General features: G+C 47.4%; 1 protein-coding gene across 1 annotated transcript in view; it reads right to left on the bottom strand.

The window, feature by feature from the left end:
* The window catches only part of EIF2S3 (eukaryotic translation initiation factor 2 subunit gamma), a 489,947-nt gene that overhangs the window by 254,226 nt on the left and 216,224 nt on the right, over nucleotides 1-19,497 (bottom strand). The window contains exon 8 of the mRNA XM_078657789.1: nucleotides 14,792-14,886. Coding sequence (XP_078513915.1) covers nucleotides 14,792-14,886 — 95 coding nt within the window. The remainder of the gene's footprint in view (nucleotides 1-14,791; nucleotides 14,887-19,497) is intronic.

The raw sequence follows: 19,497 nt of genomic DNA, 5'->3' as shown, positions 1-19,497 counted from the left end.
TGCTTTGTGGCATCCGTCGGTGTCCACAGTCCCCTCACCTTGAGCTCCTCCATGTGAGCGCCCCATCCCTTCAGGGATGCGTCTGTGGTGATGGTCACTGTTGGCGTTGGGGGCGTTAGAGGCTTTCCCCTTGCTATGTTCTCCATGGTCCACCATGTCATCTCCTTCTGCACTGCGTGCGTTACAACCACTAGATCCTCCCAACTGCCTGTAGCTTGTGACCATTGCTCCTGTAGCCATTCTTGAATGGGTCTCATGTGGAGTCGTACATTCGGTACCAGGTGGATGCATGATGCCATCATCCCCATGATCTTGCTCGCCGTCCTCACTGTCCGAGCTTGTCCCTTCCGGTAGAGGCGAGTTTCCTTCACCAGCGCCCTCGCCCTCTTCTCGCTGGGGAACACCTTGCCCTGTAAGGTGTTGATCTGTGCTCCCAGGAAGATCTTCACCTGTTCCGGCTCCATTGATGATTTCTTCCAATGGATGGAGAACCCCAGGTTTATGAGCGTGCTGGTCACTGTATGTGCGTGCAGCTTGCATTTCTGGTATGAGTTTGCTTTCACCAGCCAGTCGTCCAGGTAAGGGTATACATGTATCCCCTGCCTTCTTAGGTGCGCCGCGACTGCTGCGAGGCACTTTGTGAAAACTCTTGGTGCCGATTTTAGACCGAAGGCCAGTGTCGTGAACTGGTAGTGGCTTTCTCCGACGGTGAACCTGAGCATGTGCTTGTGCTTCCTGTTCATTGGGATGTGCAGGTATGCGTCTTTGAGGTCTATAGTGACCATGAAGTCCCCGGTCTGCAACTGTGGGAGCACCTCTTGCAGGGAGGTCATTTTGAATTTTTGCGTTCTTATGAATCGGTTCACGAACCGTAAATCGAGAATGGGCCTCATTGTCTCGTCTACTTTTGGTACCAGGAAGTATGTTGAGTATACTCCTGTGTTTCTTTCTTTGAAGGGTACCCTTTCTATGGCCTGCTTCCGCAGGAGTTCTTTTGCTTCTTCCTGAAGGCACTGCAGCTGCTTGCTTGCTAGCGGCTTTCTTCTTGGTTTTCTGCTTGTTGGCCTCGCCTCCAACTCTATGCAGTATCCGAATTGGATAATGTTGAGGATCCATTTGTCTGATGTGATTCCTCTCCACTCCTGGAGGTGGAATCTTAATCTCCCTCCCACTGGTGTCCTGTGGTCGTGGGTGTCTAGTTTGTCTTGACCCATCTGTACGTGCTGCCCCCTGGGATCTTTTTTGTGGGTGGGCACACGGGTTTTTTCGAAGTCACTTGGAGGTGGGCTGCTGGCCCCCTCTTCTATTTTGTCCTCGTCCATTTCTCCCTCGAAAGGACTGGCCTCTTTGTTGGTACTGCCAGGGCTGTTTCTGATGACCCTGCTGACCCTGCGAGTCTGCCTGGTGCGTTTGCTGGAAAGCCTGGTTTGAAGTACCTGGCTGGTTTCCACCTCTCCCGCCAGGCCTCCGTGACGGGGTGCCCCTCTTGTTCCCTCTGAACTGCAATGCTCCCATGGATCTTGCTGTTTCGTTATCCTTCTTAAGTTGGCTGAGTTGCTCATCAACTGTTTGTCCGAAAAGCGTACTGCCGTTGAACGGGGTGTTCAGGATGCTGTGTTGCACCTCCGGTTTGAAACCGGATATCCTGAGCCAGGCGTGTCTCCTTTCCGTGACGCCCATCATCATGAGCCTGCTGGCCGTGTCTGCCCCATCCAGAGCCGTCTTAAGGCAAGAATTTGCAGCATTCTTCCCCTCTTCAATTAGCTTTTCGGCTTTCTGCTTGGCATCCTGGGGCAAGTCCTTCACCAACTGTCCCAGTCCCTCCATGATTTGGTACATGTGTCTGTTCACCAGGGCGTTGGAATTAGCCATGCGCCAGTGGGTCGCGGCATTCCGTTCGATCCTTCTGCCCACCAGATCCATCCTTTTGCTCTCTTTATCCGGTGGCGGGCCCGAGGTAGTGGGTACGTTAGCCCTCCTCCTTGCTGTGGCCGTGATAATGGAGTCTGCGGAGACCGTGCCCTGAATGTAGGCCGGGTCCTTTGCGGCATGCTTGTACTTCTTCTCAGTTCTGGGAGTCACTGCCTTGCATGTTGCGGGCTCCCTGAAAGCTTCCTTCCCCTGAGCCAAGACGCTCTCGAGCATCGGGAGGAACTGGCTCCTCGTTTGTGTTGGGAGCAATGTTTCCAGAAGAAAGTCTGCTTTCTGCTTCTCTTCGTCGAGCTTGAGCTTGAAAGCTGCTGCGGCAGATTGTATCACCGCGTTGTAGGCCCCGATGTCGTCCGGCGGCGAGGGCCTCGAGGGGTAGGTGTCGACCACCTCCTCCGGGCTGTCGGTCTCGACATCGATGTAATCCACATCCTGAAGGTCATAGGGCGCCGACTCTGTGTCTGTCCTGCCCTCATCTTCCTCCCCATAGCTGTAGCTCTCGTGGGGATTCTCGTACTCCTCCTGGTCGTCGAACACCTCGACGTCCCGGTCTTGCTCGGTGACTTCGGCGACCTCCTCTTCTTCCTCCTCGACCGCCTCCAGCACTGGTGGCTTGGTCTTCTGAGGGATCGTGAAGGCCTTCATCCTTGCGTCGAAATCTTTTTTCCGCTGCATGAAGTTCTCCATTTCTGCCTCGAGGCGCCTTCTTTTCTTTTCCATCTCGGCCGCGTGTTCCGCGTCGGATGGTTCCGCCGGTCTCTTCGACGGATGGCTCGTCGCCGTGCCTCTCGGAGTCGAAGTTTTCGACGTCGAACCGGATATCGGGTCTCTGGTCGTCGTCGACAGTTTCGGGTCTTTCTCCCTCGTCGATCGATCCTTTTCGGGGACGATTTTCGACGTCTTCTGCTGATCAGCAGCTCTCGGCGCCGGGGACTCCTTCTCTGAGGATCCGCTGGGCCTGGGAGTAGTCGCGGACGCCGCCTTTTTTGGCGTCGGCGCTTTCGGGGTCTTGCCCTCGATTTTTCGAGACTCAGAGTCTCTCGGGTTCTTGGGGGCCGAAGAGTCTCCTACCTTGTCAGAAGTCTTCGTGTAATCGGTCTCTACGACCGTGTAGCAGTCGTCTTCGGCGGCAGCGTTGTCTTCTTCCTCGGAGGACATCCCCAGCTCGTAGAGCGACGGGGTCGGGCCTTCCCCTGCAGGGTGGCGTGTGCTACCCTCTGCCTCTCTCTCACACGAAGGGTCTTCGGGGTGAAGGCGGAACAGGCGTTGCAGTCTCCGCTTTCGTGGTCCACCGGTAGGCAAAGGTTGCATACCGGGTGCTGGTCTTTCTGCGCGTACTTGTGGTGGCAGTTCCGGCAGAACTTGAACGGCGTGTTGTCCATCCTCGAGCGTCCAGGGCCTCTCTGGTCGCGTGTTCGTCGACGTTCGTCGAAGATCTGGATGGAAAAACGCCTTATCTTTGCTTGTCTTTCGTCGGTGAAGTCCCCTGGAGTCTTCAGATGACTTCTCCTCGTCTTTTCTGTATTTTCTTTCTTCTTTCTCCAAAAATGTCTGGAGCCCAAACGGGAACGATCCAGACCCGACCGCGGAAAAAAAGAATCTGAAAATGGCGCCCAAGAGTGGGAGCTTCCGCAGGAAGCATGCCGACGTCACCGGAAATACACCCAAAGGGGGTGTGACGCCGACGCCCACCTGGGCAAAGAAAAAAAAAAAAAAAAAAACAAAGAAAAGACTACGAATCCGGACCCAACCACAAGACCGCGGAATAATGCACAGCATAGTGAATCCAGAAAGATTCACGCTGCAAAACTTACTTTACCTGTGACTTGAATTTCCTCCCATAGGGTAACATTGCTAGTTTTTCACTGAAAAGTTTCTAAGTGTCAACTTTCAAAACACCTTTTTATTCTTTTAAAATCATTGCAATAACCAACACATTTTTACTAAACTGTTTTCAGCTTAGATCCCAGGACTGAATCTAGGATCCAGTCCTGGAGTTACAAAAGTAATCTATCAAGCAATCAACTGTATTCCTCGAGCTCAATGTTAAATTGTGTTTAGAATTGTGTTGCCAATTGCAACCACTGTAGCTATTGTACTTACCAAGTCCATTGCCTTTCTGCAAAGTAATTACCTGAAGTCACTCATATTGAGAAAAGTATATTTTGATACCTGTTGGTTCTAAAATAAAACAACCATATATTTTTATATAAAAACAATTGGCCTAGAGTTCAGTTCTTGAGTGTGTGAAACCTTTTGCTGACTGAGTGGGTACAACAGATGCTTTACACTGTCCTCTGGTACTGCCTTACTGCTCAACCAAGCTACCACTTTAGAGAGTAAGGTCATACCTGACTTTAACCTCTGTTATACCTCTGGGGATTGAGGACTCTATACACACTGTACCTTACTTTGGTCCAGTATATATAGAGCCACTTTCTTACACAAGAGTGGTATTGGCCAGAGTTTCACTCAAAGCAGAGCGTTTGAGAGAGATGCCTTGGAAACTCCCCCATGCATAAGTGTTGACACTGTGCTTTTGGCAGTAGCAAACAGATCAAGCCAAGGTTCTTCCAGTTCGCTGATGAAAGCATGCACATATCTAGATGTAACTGCCACTGGTGATCCACTAGGCATTGCACGCTGTGCTCGTCTACCCTAATATTAAACAACCACCAGGAAAATTCCATGATGGTCCACTCATTTCCAGAGGCACAGGGTCTCCCTGCATAGTGTCCGTGACCCCACTCTGCCCTGTGTGTTGCTGTCCCACATGACAGTGGTCTTGTCCTTGTGCCCCTGTTATTACCCTCCCTTTGGTGAAGGAAGGCTTTCAACGCCAAGCTGATGGCCCTCAGCTCCAGAAGGCTGAAAATAGAGCCAGAATCCACCAGAGACCTGAGCTCTCTGATCTTCACCTCTCCCAGATGGCAACCCCAATCCAGAAGCGATGCATCTGTCACCACTATGAGCTTTGGGTGGGGAAGGGGGAGGGTTGGCCACCAACACAATTGCAGTCCAGAAACCACCACTACAGATAGTTTGCAGTCCCCTACGAAATCAGAATATGGTTGTAGAGGTCTCCTAAATGGTTGGCCCACTGAGACTTCAGATCCCACTGCAGAGCCAACATATCCTACCTGGCATGCTCGACAAGGAGCATGTAGAAGGCTAACAGGATCAGTAGCCCAAGAGTCAAACTCACTAAGATCCAGGACTGAGGCTGAAAGACTGGGATCACAGCCTCAATGTCCTGGACTTTCTTTTGTGGGAGAAAGGCATGAAAACGAACCTTGTCAAGAATGGCTCCAATGTAGAAGAGCATCTGACAATAAGTCAGGTGTGACTAGACGTGATTGACTACTGAATGAGGGAGCCTGCCTTTGACAGTCCGTCTTTGCAAAAGATGAAGAACCGCACTTTGACCACCAAATGTGCACTGCCATTACTTTCTTGAACACTTGAGGGGCACTGTAAGACCAGAGGAAAGCACAACCAACAGAAAATACTCCTGTTTCACCACGAACCGATGGGTCTGCAGGACGGGCACATGGAAATAGGACTCCTGCAGGTCCCATGCCATCATACAGTTACCGGCGTCATGGGCAGACAAGACTTGGGCAAATGTGAGCATTTTGAATGTCTCCTTCTGGCAGGAAGGCGTTTGCAGGGTGGAATTCTAAGATACGACAAAAGCCTCCATCCTTCTTGGATACTAGAGAGTAGCAGGAATAATAACCATGTACTACTAACGACACTAAAACCCTCTCAGTAGCCCCTTTGGCCAAAAGGGCTTGCACTTCCTGCCGCAAAATGGAAAGATGGACCTCCATTAGTTGCTTGGGGAGGGTGGGGGACGGTAGAAGGTGCAGCAGTGAGAAAGTTATGGCATATCCCCGCCAAACAATTTGTAGGACCCACCTGTCTGATGTTATGGCCTGCCAAACTGACAAGAGTTGTGCCATTGAGTGGCTATGCTCCGCTAAGGCAAGCTAAAAGGGTTTGGCTGGTGTAGCTGCTGAGAGGGTGGGGGTGGGGAAGAGGCTGGGCAGCCTGTTTACCTTGAAAGCAGGGACGGTGGGAAACATGGACTCTACTGCGAAACTGTTGAGTCCCTTGCGAAGGATGGATTTGACAATGTATGGGGTACGGATGCCGAAGCCGCCAAAGGATTGGTAGGTTTATGCGGCTGCCAAGTTGAGGGAGACAGTTCCAGGGACATGCCATGGCTCTGTTTTCCATGAACCACGAGAGTGGAGTCTGCCTTGTCCCCAAACAGGAGAGTCCCCACAAACTGTATGTCCATGAGGGACAGGTGGACATCACTTAGTAGGTCGCAGCCAAGCATGACACTGAATGGCATTGCTGGTGCCAATAGTCTGCATGATAGAATCGATTGTGTCCAAGCCACAACGATTTGTGAGCTTGACTGAGTTACGACCATAGTGAACAGCCTAGGTGAGGACAGGTTGGAGATCTTCAGGAACACCTAGGTGGACTTGGGCATCCAAATCCCAAAGGGCATGGGAAAGCGCCGCAGGAGGTAACTCGCATTTATAGATCGAAGCGCCAAGCTGGTGGATGAGAAGTCTTTTTTCCAAATACCCCATCCGTTTACACTCCCTGTTAAGAGGGACTAGTAGTAAACGCTTTGGGGTAAGTCTTGCTTGTCGATGCCTGCACCAACGAGCTTTCCGGGGATGGGGTGCAAAAATAAAAATGCAGAGGCTTCCGAAGCAGGGTGATGGGTAATGCAATTGAGCAGTTGACTAGGGGACCAGAGGAAGGTTTGGCCCATGCCTCTGACAAAGTATCTGTAAGGGGCACAATTAAAAGTAAGTTGAGCTCAGTGGATGTTTGTCCAGGCTGCAGGACTTCTGTAACAGCTTTGGTTGTGACCTTCTAGGTGGAGAGCTGGAGGTCAAGCACTTTAGGGGCCCTATGCATTATCATGGGTTAGGAAGCACTCTCCTCAGTGGGTGACAGAAGCCCAGACTCAGGGGACATATTAAGGCCACTAGGCTCTTGTAACTCACTGTACAAAACTGGCTCATGCTATGGCTGGCCAATCTCATCATGCGCATTGTAATAGTTGTCTGAATCTGTGCCAAAGAGGCAAGGCAGAGTATGTATTGCCCCATGTGACTGCTTTGGTGGAGATAGCAATGCCTCAACAGTCGCCAGGTGTGGCCTCAGTCGAAGGTCAGTCTAGTGCCACCTCGGAGTCAGAGTACAATAGGTACCTCATCTTCAGGGGTATATGGAGTTGGTATCGGTAACAAACTACTGGGAATCGGCATGGGCCTTCGCGTCAGAGGAGGAGTCAGAAATGAAGCTGGAGCATCCTCGTGCTAGGATAGAAGGGTCCAACAGGCACAGAGGATGAACCTGCCAGTGATATTCCAGAAGGAGGGCCTCTCTGCTCCACGGTGCCCAAGAGCACAACAGAGGGAGGCGGCAAGGATCCAAAGAGCAAGAGGATAGCCTTGCAGAAATCTTCGATCTGTTTTGGAGTACTAACCGCTACAAGAGCACAGGTTGTGGAGGAAGAAGTTGCGGGATAGGCTCCGACGTCAATTGAAGTGGAGTAGTGTGGCTCACTGGTTAGAGGCGGCAGGCCCGAGAGCAGAAGTCGGCCCGGGACCAGGGTTCAATTCCCGTCGCGGCAGGGTCGTGGCCCTTGGTCGGCGGACTCGATAATTCTCGCTTCGGTGCTTACTCTAATCAGGGGTTCCACTCGGCAACTCTGGGCATTAGCTTGCCTAATCTCCACAACGGCCCCACCAATTCCGGAGATGCCTGGCTCCACCTTGGGGACTCCCAGCAAGGGACCATCCCACAGGGAAAGCCAGGACGGGTTCCCCAGAGTTATACAGCGCCAGGAAACCTATGGACGGGTAGCAGTGCGCTTTACAAGCTCAAAAACATTAACATTGATTTCAGAAGTGAGATGGATAAGTATTGTGCTGCACCTGCGCTGTCCCAGTAGAGTAAGTGCGGTGGGAAAGGATGAGTCTGGCTTAGATTTCTTGTGTTTTTTCTTTGACTTACCCTAGGACTGGGAGAAACGAAGACCGACCCCTGGAACGACTTCTACAACTTTCAGATCTGAAACGAGACCAGCACCAAACTTTAGATTTGGAGTGGTACCATCACAGAGTGCGCACGTGCTTGGTGATGTCTAGTTTTGCTGTCTCATAACGCCTTTGGGTTTCTACATGCAATCACTGCAGGTCTTAAGAATTGAGATTCGACCCCAGGCCCACAGGCAAACCTGATGAAGGTCTGTCACAAATCTCTGTTTGCAACATTCTCTACAAGGTTTAAAACCTGTGGGGTTAGGTGGCAACATTCCCCCTGTACACAATATTCGCAACGAGACCAGGCGCTCAAGGTCTATGTCTGGTGGCAAAGAAAGAAAGGAACTGACGAAGCACATGTGAGTGCCATATGTCATTTCCAGAGTGGAACACGTCAGTGAGGAGCTGCACAGTGCCACCTACCGGTGTGCAGAGTTACTGCTGAACAATTTCTGGATCCTGTCCGACATCTGGGAAATATACAAAAGGTGAGGCTTCTCTGGCTAGAAGTCTATCATAAACTGCTAATACTAGACCCGCAATGTAAAATTGAGAGAACACCTGTGGGAAGGGAGAACTGGGATGTGAAAAAGGTATTCTGGGTAGCTGTGCAGTAATGTTTGTTCAGAGTCTAAATATTTGACTCAAAGACAACATTTTAAATGTATTATGCCCAATACAGAGGTTCAATGTCTAAGCTAGGCATCAGGCCCACAATATTTTCAAGACCATGAAGAAAGGGAAGAAGAATGCTGCTCCGTCTCAAATGCTGCATTCTGAAACAGGGGAAAAACCTCAGCCTCCAAGATCGAGGCATGGGCCAAGAAGCATTAGTTGTCACAAGTGGTGGTGGTGAGGAAGGGGGGGAGGGGGCTAATGTTGCAGCTGGTATTGTCACCTGCCTTTTGTTTTACCTATCCGATGAAAGGAGTGGAAAACTTCTGGGAAGTCTGCACCGGCTAAGATGGCTTTCTTTTTCTGGAGGACGGAGACCATAAAACAAAACTGAAACCATTGGTATTGTGGGCGAAACGATCTGGCTTACGAAACCAGCCTAAGGGAGTGCAGGCTCTGGGAGATCCACTCCCAAGTTTAAGGAAATGCCTCTTTTTTTGTATGGTTACCTTTAAGTTTTGAACTAGGGTTGCTTGTTTGTCTCTACCGAATGCACGAGGCCTGCTAACCTGACTTAAGTGCGTGTGCCCTTAGCCTGGGTCAGGTATGAAGAATTGACTCATACCCAATTGGCTAAGCTAACTTACCTGTAAGACACCAGTAAATGGTACAGAGAGTATGACAGTTAGAGCGTCGTCCCCAGGATTTCAGCAATGGCTGTGCCACCCCTGGGTGTTACACAAGTAAAACGAGGCTAGCAGCCCGCCCTTCGAAGGCTGCAAGAGCAGTTTAAACTGCTGGCCCGATTTTGCCATTTATTGTAATGGCAAAGCCAGACTTCAATCGGTATATGTGCAAGTCACCCCTATAGCAGGCCTATCCAGTTCTAAAGCAGGGTGCAACATATGTCATGGGCGGAACATGCATTAGACATGTCTTGATAGTACAAATGCATAAGTGTTGTTTTTACTGTGGAAAGGCTTGACCGCCCAATTGGAGAATACAGACTTATACGCTGACGCCTCACCTGTGCTAACTCTGGAATGGTGCGACCGAGGTGGGTCATCCATGGTATCAAACAAGTTGTTACATTAAGCCTGACTTGATTCTGAAGTCGAAATTAATGAAACAAGTTACAGTGTGCTACTGTAACAAAGTTTCCACTTTGTTGCCTTTAGTCCCCTGTACCCAAACCGGTTGCACATTGGGTCCTGTCGCCAAGACAGACAGCTTTCTGCCTTTCTGGGGAAGACATGCTAACTACACTTACTAAAGGCTACAAAAGGGGTCTGCTCTGGAAGGTGTCACCTCCCACCTGCAGGAAATCACACAAGTGTTGGTCCCAGTTGCGAGCTTCAAAGGAGAAATCGCCTTTAAAGGGTAATTGGGTAACACTTAGAAGAGAGGCTGCTCCTGTTCAGGCAGACAGGCTTGCACTTGGGACAGAAGAGGGGAACCAGTTCCCAAACCGGTTTTCCAGGGGCATGTAGCCCCTCTAGATCCACACCTGTGAGTTGGGCTAGAATGCTCCACATGCCGGGAGAGGGGTCCGGCCATATTTGAAGTGGGCAACATGGTGCATTCTGGGATGCCCAAATGCCACTCTTTGCAGGCAGTGGTCATCAGGTGGGAGGGAACCTACTAGCCCATTGGCAATCAACCACATCCGGCCATGAGGGCACTTTGAGTATAAATAGGGCACCCCAAACTCTGATCCCGAGTGGGCTGGAAGAAGAACTTAAGGAGGGTTACCCTGCTGCACCGTGGAACTAGCAAAGGAAGACTGCCCCGTGTGGGCTTCACCTGCTGGCTTTTAGATCCTGTTTGAGGGGAGGTCGGCTCCAGAGCCCAGCCAAAGTCAAGAGACTGCAAGGGTCAGTGAGCAGGCCTCCTGTTCATAGTACAGGAAAACAACAGCTTAGAAGCCTATTGGAGCAAGTTGGTTACCCAAATATTTAACCCGCCACCATGCAGCACCAGAACCAGACACATACACAGTTGAACCAGAGTTCTCTGAACCTGGGAGTGGCGTCACAAATCAGCTGGGACCCCCAGAGGATGTTATCAACCCAGGAAGGATTAGCCTGTGACCACCATGCTGGTTGACTGGTAGTCCAGTGGCGACTGGGCTTCTGCCACCACCAAAAGGACTTTGCAGGACATCAACCCTTTGACCAGTACCACCACACCCCCATCTGTGGACCGAGGAGTAGTCGCAGCAAGGCCCCGTCAACTGCATCGCATTAGCAGTACTCTGAGCATCTTCAGCAGCCTTCATTCCTTGCATCAGGACCACATCCATAGGAAAGTCCTGCAAAGGATAAATGTGCCTGGAACTGAATGAGGACTGTTCTCCCTGCTGAAGTAACTTTGAAGACCTTGCTGGTCCCCCTAACTGGCTCCCTGGAGTTAGCCACCTAATGTGACAAAGTGATTTCATTACAACTAGCCCAAACTATTTTGTTAAAAAGTTGGTCAAGTTTGTTTCATTTGCCAATGCTTGCTCACGGTTGAGTGAAATAATTTGATATACTATATCTGATAAATTCTATATCTCCAAAACCCTCTGTGGGATATCTTTCATTGTGGTATCTAAAAATACAGTGGTTTTTTAAAAAACACTGGCGTTGGATTTCTTTGGCGTCTTTACGATTTCTTCAATTTTTTAGGGTGCTGTTTAAATGCTTTTCACTTGTTCTTTTGTGTAAGCCCTGCTGCTTAGAGCCATAGCTATCCAATGTTTAGCTCAAGATTTGACAAACAAAACCCGAGGGTTCTAAAGGGGTTGGTAGATGTATTACACAGTGTGGTAGCACAACCAAACCATATAGCACTTTATTCTCTCAAACCGCAAAACTGGACAATTGACCTCAGCCAGACTGGAGAGGAACTTGTGAGACGCTGAAACTGGTCTTCAGAACCTTCGTAGACAGAGGAGTGCCTGCAGGAAGACCCCCATTGACCAAGTCACATCCTTGAGCATCTTCAAGAATTCTGCATCCTCGGCATCAGGACCACTTCCATAGGAATCTATTGACGAAGACAAAGTGACTGGAACTGCTAGAAGACTGCATCTTCTGCAAAGGTAACTGCTTCTGAGGGGCTAGCAGGTCCCTTGACTGACTCCCTGCGGAAGTTGATTGCCCCAAGTAACTCTACCCAACAGCATTACAACTAGCCCAACTTTTGGCACAGAATGTTTTAAAGTGTCAAATTTGGTGAATTTGCCAGTGCTTGTTTGTGGTTGAGTGAAATACTTTGATTTACTATACCTGGTAAATGTTATGCCTACACAGAATCCTCCTGTGGATCTTTTTAATTGTGGTGTCTAAAAAACATGTAAATGCAGTCTATTAATAAATTGGTTTTGGATCTCTTTGTTGTCATGTCTTTTTCTTGTTTAATTGTTTTGGTGCTCTTTAACTCGTTTACCGCAGCGGGCGTTCTGGGTGGGCGGGGCTGTGTCGGCCAATGGTCGATCGCAGCACCCACGAGGTAGTGCTCACATCGGCCAGCACGGAAGGGGTTAAATGTTTTACACTTTTGCCTGTGCATAAGCCTTGCTGCTCAGTGCCACAGCTATCCAGGGTTGACCTGCAGGTTTGACAAACAAAATTGAAGGGTCCTAAAGGTGTTTGTAAGAGTGTACACAGTGAGGTTGCACAATCACACCATATAATACATCCCATTTCCTCACACCAAGCAGCACTAATTGGGTTGAAGCAAAGCCTTTTTAAAGGTCACAAGATGCACGAAAGAGGCTGAAGATGGTTGCAAGATCTCTGCAATGTTGGACCTTTTGGCAAAGTAAATAGGAACACTTCCTTAGACAGATACCCTTAAGGACAAGGGATAGTCCCCTTCAGAGACCTGTGAATGCCACTCTGTAGGAAGCTGGCTCCTAACATAGTATACCAAATATATGTATACTGTGCACAGTCGAAGTATTCCCTTATGAGTGACAGAGGAGAGGCTTCTTCAAGGAATCCCAATGTGCTCTTTTTAGGGGTAGTGTGCTCAGGGAGCCTTAGGCTTAACAGAGAGGAGTATTAGACATCTGAAAATACATACTAGTCAATAAAAGATGCACACGACTCAATAAGAAGATCCACATCAATTTATAAAAATATCACGTATCTTTATATATATTTAGGCACCAGAATCAATAAGATCAGCTAAGTACATTTTGCAAGAGAAATACTTTTTCGCCAAGGTGGCCGAAGTTCCGGACCCTGGTTAGATAATCTAGCAATGGCTGCTTGTTAAAAAATGCCTAGAGCTTTTTCTGGCAGCCAAGTGGTCCTCTTCTGACCCAAAAGGTGACTGAATCAAATAACAGATCTTTATGTGGTGCTTCTGGCATCAAGGATGACACGAAGAACAGTTTCAGCACTGGACCAGCAACTACCAAAGGCATAAAAAGAGCGCTACAGAGAGGGCACTGAGATTAGAACTTGAAATAATGAAGGGGGCTGGGTGACTTTGAAATCAAAGCGGTCAAAAGCCGCCTTCTTCAATATCCCGTTCTAAGCTTGGCCATCCACTTAAATAAAGTAGTACTTAGGCCACACACACATAAATAAACAATAGCTTTGGCTTCCATTATCCTACAGGTGCTAGTGAGGACTTCACTGCCACACTCAACAGTCTGATCTTGGCAGATCTGCATACTAGAGTAGGAGCAGTGTGCTGTGCCAACAGTGCTATCAGCTGAAACCAGGCAGCTAGGTGGGAGCAGAAGTGCTTTTCTCAGCCCGGAGTGCTGCTGTATGCCGTGGATGATATTGGCTCCTCATTACGCAGCGATCTGGCTCTCAGAGCCGCTTTGAGAAGATGAGTGGGCCAAGGCAAGATGGCGGCAGCACTGAGGGAGAAGACTCATTGTGGCAATCAAAGAGTACAGACCGTTTGTGAAGGCCGCAATCTACCACAAAATGGCAAAGTACACCCCAAACTTGATATTCCTGCTTGAAGCCAGTCTCATCATATGACCTCTAACATTCCACAGTGGACTGAGGATTTTCCACTAAGGCTTTTTTTTTAAAGAAATGGTGTTAACAAAATGAAGTCAATCACTGCTGCGTTTTTATTTGCAGCTACTTGAGAGGGCGAGTAAAGAAGCAGAATGCACAATACCCAACCTGGGAACACGGGTCTAGTTTTCAGATTGGAGTGCTTAACTGAAGATACCAACAGAAGCAAAGAGCACCAGTACATTTTGAATGCAACTGAATAGCAAAGGCTTAAATAAGCTATTCTATTAATTGTTTACTTCTCAGGGTATCGAGCATGAGGTAACAACCATGTGGTACTGCAGACAAGAAATACTTAGTGTACAAACTGCAGTGTTTACTAATCATAGATAACTTCCAGGATCCTAGCAAACTTCTAGCAGGCTACCATCTGACGCCAAGATGTTCCACTTTATGAGGAAGTAATGGTGTAGGTGTCTCGCACCAGATGGTCATGATGTCTAAGGGCCTAGGAGTTGAAACCACTTACAGCTTTTGGTTTCCACTTGTAACATACAGCAAGGATCACTCATCTCCGGAAATTCCGGCAGACGCGATAAACGTGACCACCAACAGCTACACAGGTCCCCCTGAGGCACTAATGAGGCTTACAGCTCAGAATGTGGGTGGAGCCTCTTTTTCATGCACAAGGAATCCAGAGCCTTCACGCACCATCTGCTCCAAGTCAGTTACCCGATCGCAGAGGCCCCACGCACCTTTTTGTAGGCCCAGGAGGCATGTTTTACAGTTGTTCAGAATGGCCACTACTTCTTTCAAAAACTGCTGGAGGAAGTCTTGGGAAAAAGTTTAAGGGGAAGTTTCAAGTACCTGCAATTATGAATGAACACCTGAAATGTATAACTTTTAACTTAAATAAAACGGGGGCACATACAAATAATTTGTAACTTGTATAATGCAAAAGCACTCCAGTAAATACCACAGGAACCATCCAGAGTTCCTGAAACAGTAATGCACAACTGTATTTTGGTAGTAAAACTACATTCAGAATATTAACTCCACAAATAAAACAGAAGAGTTTTAATATTCTGGCTATTTAAAATTGAAATAAAAGCAAATTAAGTCATAGCATGTCAGCATTTTGCAAGTTACAAATAAAACGGTACTAAACACTACAAAAGTGATGAAAATGTGTACCTTTAATACGCCTTTCAGAATGCTGCCTCCTGCTACACCTCCCTTGAGGTCATCTACTTCACAGCCAGGTTTGTTCACATCAAAGGATCGAATTACTAAAAAAAAACAAATGATCTTATTATATTTTGTAACGCTTAACATCCCCGATCTAGAGAGATAGGAGAACGACAATTCAGAAGGTGTGCCAGTATGTTATATAGAAATTGCCAAGCTTAATATCACATTAGTTTTCTTTTCACAACAGTCTTTCTATTTCCTAGTCACAACTGTATCGATAACAAAACACATTTTAAAGCACGTCTGACTTATTTTTTCAGATACCACAGGAATCACCATCCACCTAACAATTTTTACAAAAGAGTTAACTGAAAGATGCAAATGTAAAACTTTGGACTAGATTCAACAGGTTCAAGCAAATTCAATGTGTTAATGTTAATGCCATTTATAGCATACTGAAATCACCCGAGGGGTATCTTGGCGCGACCAGGCAGCCAAGCAGCATGGTGCAACCAGCTCAGAACAAAACGGTCTTCAGTAGTTTTCTGAAGCGAAAATGACCCGTACAGGTCCTAATATAGTGTGGTAGCTTATTCCAATACAAAGGGGCGAAAAGGACCTGCCGCCAAAGTGGGCCTTCTTGATATGTGGGATACTTAGCAGTGATTTGTCACTTGATCTCAACAGTCTAGGTGGATGGTACTGTCTAAGGTTGGTGGCTAAGTAAGCAGAACCACGACCAGTCAAGCCTTTGTGTGTAAGAGAGCACAGTTTGAAGAACATTCTCTTCTGAACTGGAAACCAATGCAGGGTTTGAATGAGGGGTGCAGAGGCGGTCATAGCAAGCAGATTACAAATAGGGTGAGCCGCAGTATTCTGCACCACCTGCAGCTTAGATAGCAACGTCCAATTAGCAGAAGCCAGCAACATAGTAGTATTAGTAATAATTCTTTATTTAGATATAAAAACATATCTTTAAAAGATTGCACGAATCACATTATCTACAGATTTATGAATAAAAATAATAAAACAGTAGAAAAATAAAATATGAACATGGGCATGCTACTTAAATCATGTCAGTTTGTAAATTAGCCCTCCCGGTCTTTACAAGTTCTATTAAAATACATGATCAGTCTTCTCAGTGAGCAGTATGGCCTCAGCTTTGTCCATTTTGTCTAGGTTCCGATAAGCATGCTGAATAAATTTGGATAAATTTATGTTTAAAACAGTGTTATCTGAAGACAGGGCAGCAATAGTGGCATGCCTACAGGTCCGAACTCCCAGCTTGTTCCATTCTGGCTTAAGCAGACATCTGCGTTGGGAGTTAAATGAGGGACAGATACAGAGCACATGCAAGATTGTTTCTGTAGCTAACCCGCATCCTCTGCATGTTGTGTCCTCCTTCTTGCGACGCCAGGTGGGTAGATTTTGGAGGAAGCGCCAATCTCCCATTCTTAGAGCAATCAGGCAGCGCTTTAGGTAGAGTGAAAATGTTGTGGAGGTAGGCAGCAGGAGTCAGTCGTTTGTAAGAGTTGACTACTGCCCAAGAATAACTACGTTTCGTGACTATAGCTTTGGCTAAAGCCAAAGATTTCAGTTTTATACTTTTTTTGATTACATTTTTAAAAACCGACTGACTGGGGTTAAGAGCCCAAAGGTCGGCAGCTGACATTTGATGAATGCAATCGATCAGAAGGCGCCCAAATGTTCCCCCTGGGTTAGTTTTATTAATTTCTTTCCAGATTAGGAATTCAAGTGTACCTGGTTCGGCCTGTCTTAATTTATGACAGAGCTTAAGGGAAGTACCAACATTAGAGGCTTCATAGTTGGTTAAACCCAGCTCTAATCTGATCTGGTCCGGAGAGGCAGTACTCTGCAGATGAAGTACCTTTCTGTAGATTTTTGTTGTGTACTTGTTTAGGGCAGTGTTCATTTTGCCTTTAAAGATCTCTATGCCATAAGAAAGTGTTGGCCCAATTTTTGCTCTAAGAACTTCTAATAAGGGGGCAAAGGTTGGACCTGAAAGTTTCTTTGATAGCTTGGCCAAGGATACCACTAGGGCCGTAGTTTTAGCTGCAATCACGCTGCTTTGCTTTGAAAAGCTGCCCCTTGTGTCCAAGTGAACACCTAAATATTTGTATGATTTGCCAATCGAGATTTATTTTGTTGATTGACCAACCACCGCCACTGTAGTGTTTCTTGCCAAATGGGACTATCTGGGTTTTCTCCATGTTAATTTCTAGTTGGTTGTCAGTCGTATATTGCGATAATGCAACCAGGAGCCTTTGTAACCCTACTCTAGTAAAGCTAAACAGGACCAGGTCGTCGGCGTATAAAAGATTACATAGTGCCGCACCTCCTATTTTGGGTGGATGACTATTTACCCTGTCTAGAGTACTTGACAAGTCGGCTATGAATAGGTTGAAGAGGGGCCAGCACGCATCCCTGCTTAACACCGCGCGAGGTCATGATTTTTCACGAGAGATGCGAGCCGGACCCTAACTTCACTCAAACCCATGTATCAGAGTAGAGTTGAATAATTGGGTTCAGTATTTTGTTTTGAATACCCCATTGAGTTAGTTTTTTCCAGAGAGCCGCCCTAGGCACTCTATCGAATGCAACTTTGAAATCGACAAAGCAGCAAAAGACCATCCTGCGTGTTAATAGAGCTTTGTCGATTATAGTAGAGATTGCCAGTAAATTTGTTGTAGTTCCTGAATTGGGAACAAACCCTGTTTGGTTCAAGGGAATCAGAGCATGGTCCTTTACCCATTGCTTTAGGTCCTCCAAAATGAGTCCTGCAAAATGTTTTGCCTCTATGTCCAATAGGGCGATTAGTCTGTAGTTATTAGGCTTGGATCGTGATCCAGTTTTGTGGATGGGATGAATTATTGCACCCCGCCATGAATCCGGGATAGTCAGTGTTCTCAGAGTGTGGTTAAAAAGATTTAGTAACACCCTGGACCAAAACGGGAAGTCCGATTTGAATAACCTTTGTGGTAGGCCATTCGGGCCTGGTGCTCCATCTTGTCTCCCTTTTATCACTGCTTGAGCAACTCTTTCCTCGGTTAGTGCATGTACAGGGGTAAGTCCCCGGTTTATGTCCAAGGTGGCAATCAGTGATACATCATCTGCAATAATGGGAGCCCTGGGCGGTTTAGTGCAGTCATGATTGTCTTGTACCTGAAAGTGTTCTGCTAAATATGTTACCCATTCAGCTTCCTGGATATTTGCAGGGCCAGAGTTTGTTAGGTTCAGGTGGGTGCGGTTGACAAGGGACCAGAATTTCCTTGAGTTTTTTTGCTTGCTTTCCCACACCAGTTTTACCCAGTACTGGTTTTCCTGAGCCTGTTTCTCTTGGGAGACTGCCCTCCTGAATGCTTTTTGGGCATGATGATATGTGGCAAGGAAGGAACTGTTCCCCGGGAATTTTTAAACCAGCCTCAATGCGGTGTTCCTTGCTCTCTTTAGTGGTTTTATGACAGCGGAGGTTGCGGCCCCTACTGGTGATGAGCGGTTTGATCTCTGCGCAGTCGCTGGATATGAGTTGATTAGGTGGAGACACAGCTGCGACCATTTCCATATCGGGTTGGCATCTTTATCAAGATTGCCTGTTATGAAGTCCTTGCTTGCTTTTAAAACACTCTGACTGTTAGATTCATTCCATTTGAGGCGCTTGAGGTTTTCAGTATGGATCCCCTTGTATGTTATTGGAGCCACTTTGTGGAATTCCGGATTTGTGGTGAGAGTGATGACCTGGGGCCTGTGGTCGCTTTCAGACCGTGGGTGGATGCAGAAACTGTTCAGCTTGAACAGTAATTCTGAATTACAGATAGTGAAGTCTAAGTAAGACTTTTTTGTTCCATTCGACCAGGTCCAGTTTGGAGGTGAATCGCTTCTTGTCCTTCCGTTCACTACCAGGTAGCCTGCATTATATAATCTCATCACAGAGAGCGCACCTAAAATATTTGGGGCTTGCATCAGAGGTTTAGATTGAGTCATAGCCTCAAAGATGTTAGTCAGGTCCAGGCCTTCCATGTCAGCAGCATTCCCCTGAAACAAATTTGTGTTGAAATCCCCCGTAATGAAACGGTCCGAATTAGGATATTCGGTAGCGATGTCGTTCAAGATTTCACACAATCGGACCAAGTGATCTTTTTTTGTACGGGTGCTGGGATTAATATACACATTGACAAGGAGAATTGGACGCTGCATCCTCCGAGGGTTAATTTTGACCCCAAGTAGCCAATCTTCTTTGAAGTGAATTTGGTTGAGAGCTCCCTTTAGGTTGTTTGAGATGTATGTGGACAATCCGCCTTTAGGGTGGCCGAAGCGGCTGTCCCCGAGTGCTGGTTTCCAAAACTCAATATATCCTTCTATGGGACAGCCCTCTGTCGCCCAGGTTTCTTGTAGGGCGATAGCTACATGTTCGCACAGGAAAGCCATGGTATCATCATTTGAAATTTTTGGATGAAGTCCACTAATATTCCATGAACATAGTGAGAATAGGGGCCGTCACTGCTTGTTATCTCCTTTGTGCTGTTTGTCCGCCGCTGAGAGGGGTATTCTAAAGGAATTGTGTGTTTCTGCAGGTGTTTCACCCGCTGGCGGTCAAATTAAGTGTTTTGATGACAGGATTGCTGGCAACCACCCCCAGCAGTAGTTAGAATCTTCAGTGTCCCCGGCTTTTTCCGGCCCTTTTGGTTTGA

This window comes from Lissotriton helveticus, chromosome 8, assembly GCF_964261635.1.
Source record: "Lissotriton helveticus chromosome 8, aLisHel1.1, whole genome shotgun sequence".
In the NCBI taxonomy this organism is placed as follows: Eukaryota; Metazoa; Chordata; class Amphibia; order Caudata; family Salamandridae; genus Lissotriton; species Lissotriton helveticus.
This window is presented reverse-complemented; position numbering and strand designations above follow the sequence as displayed.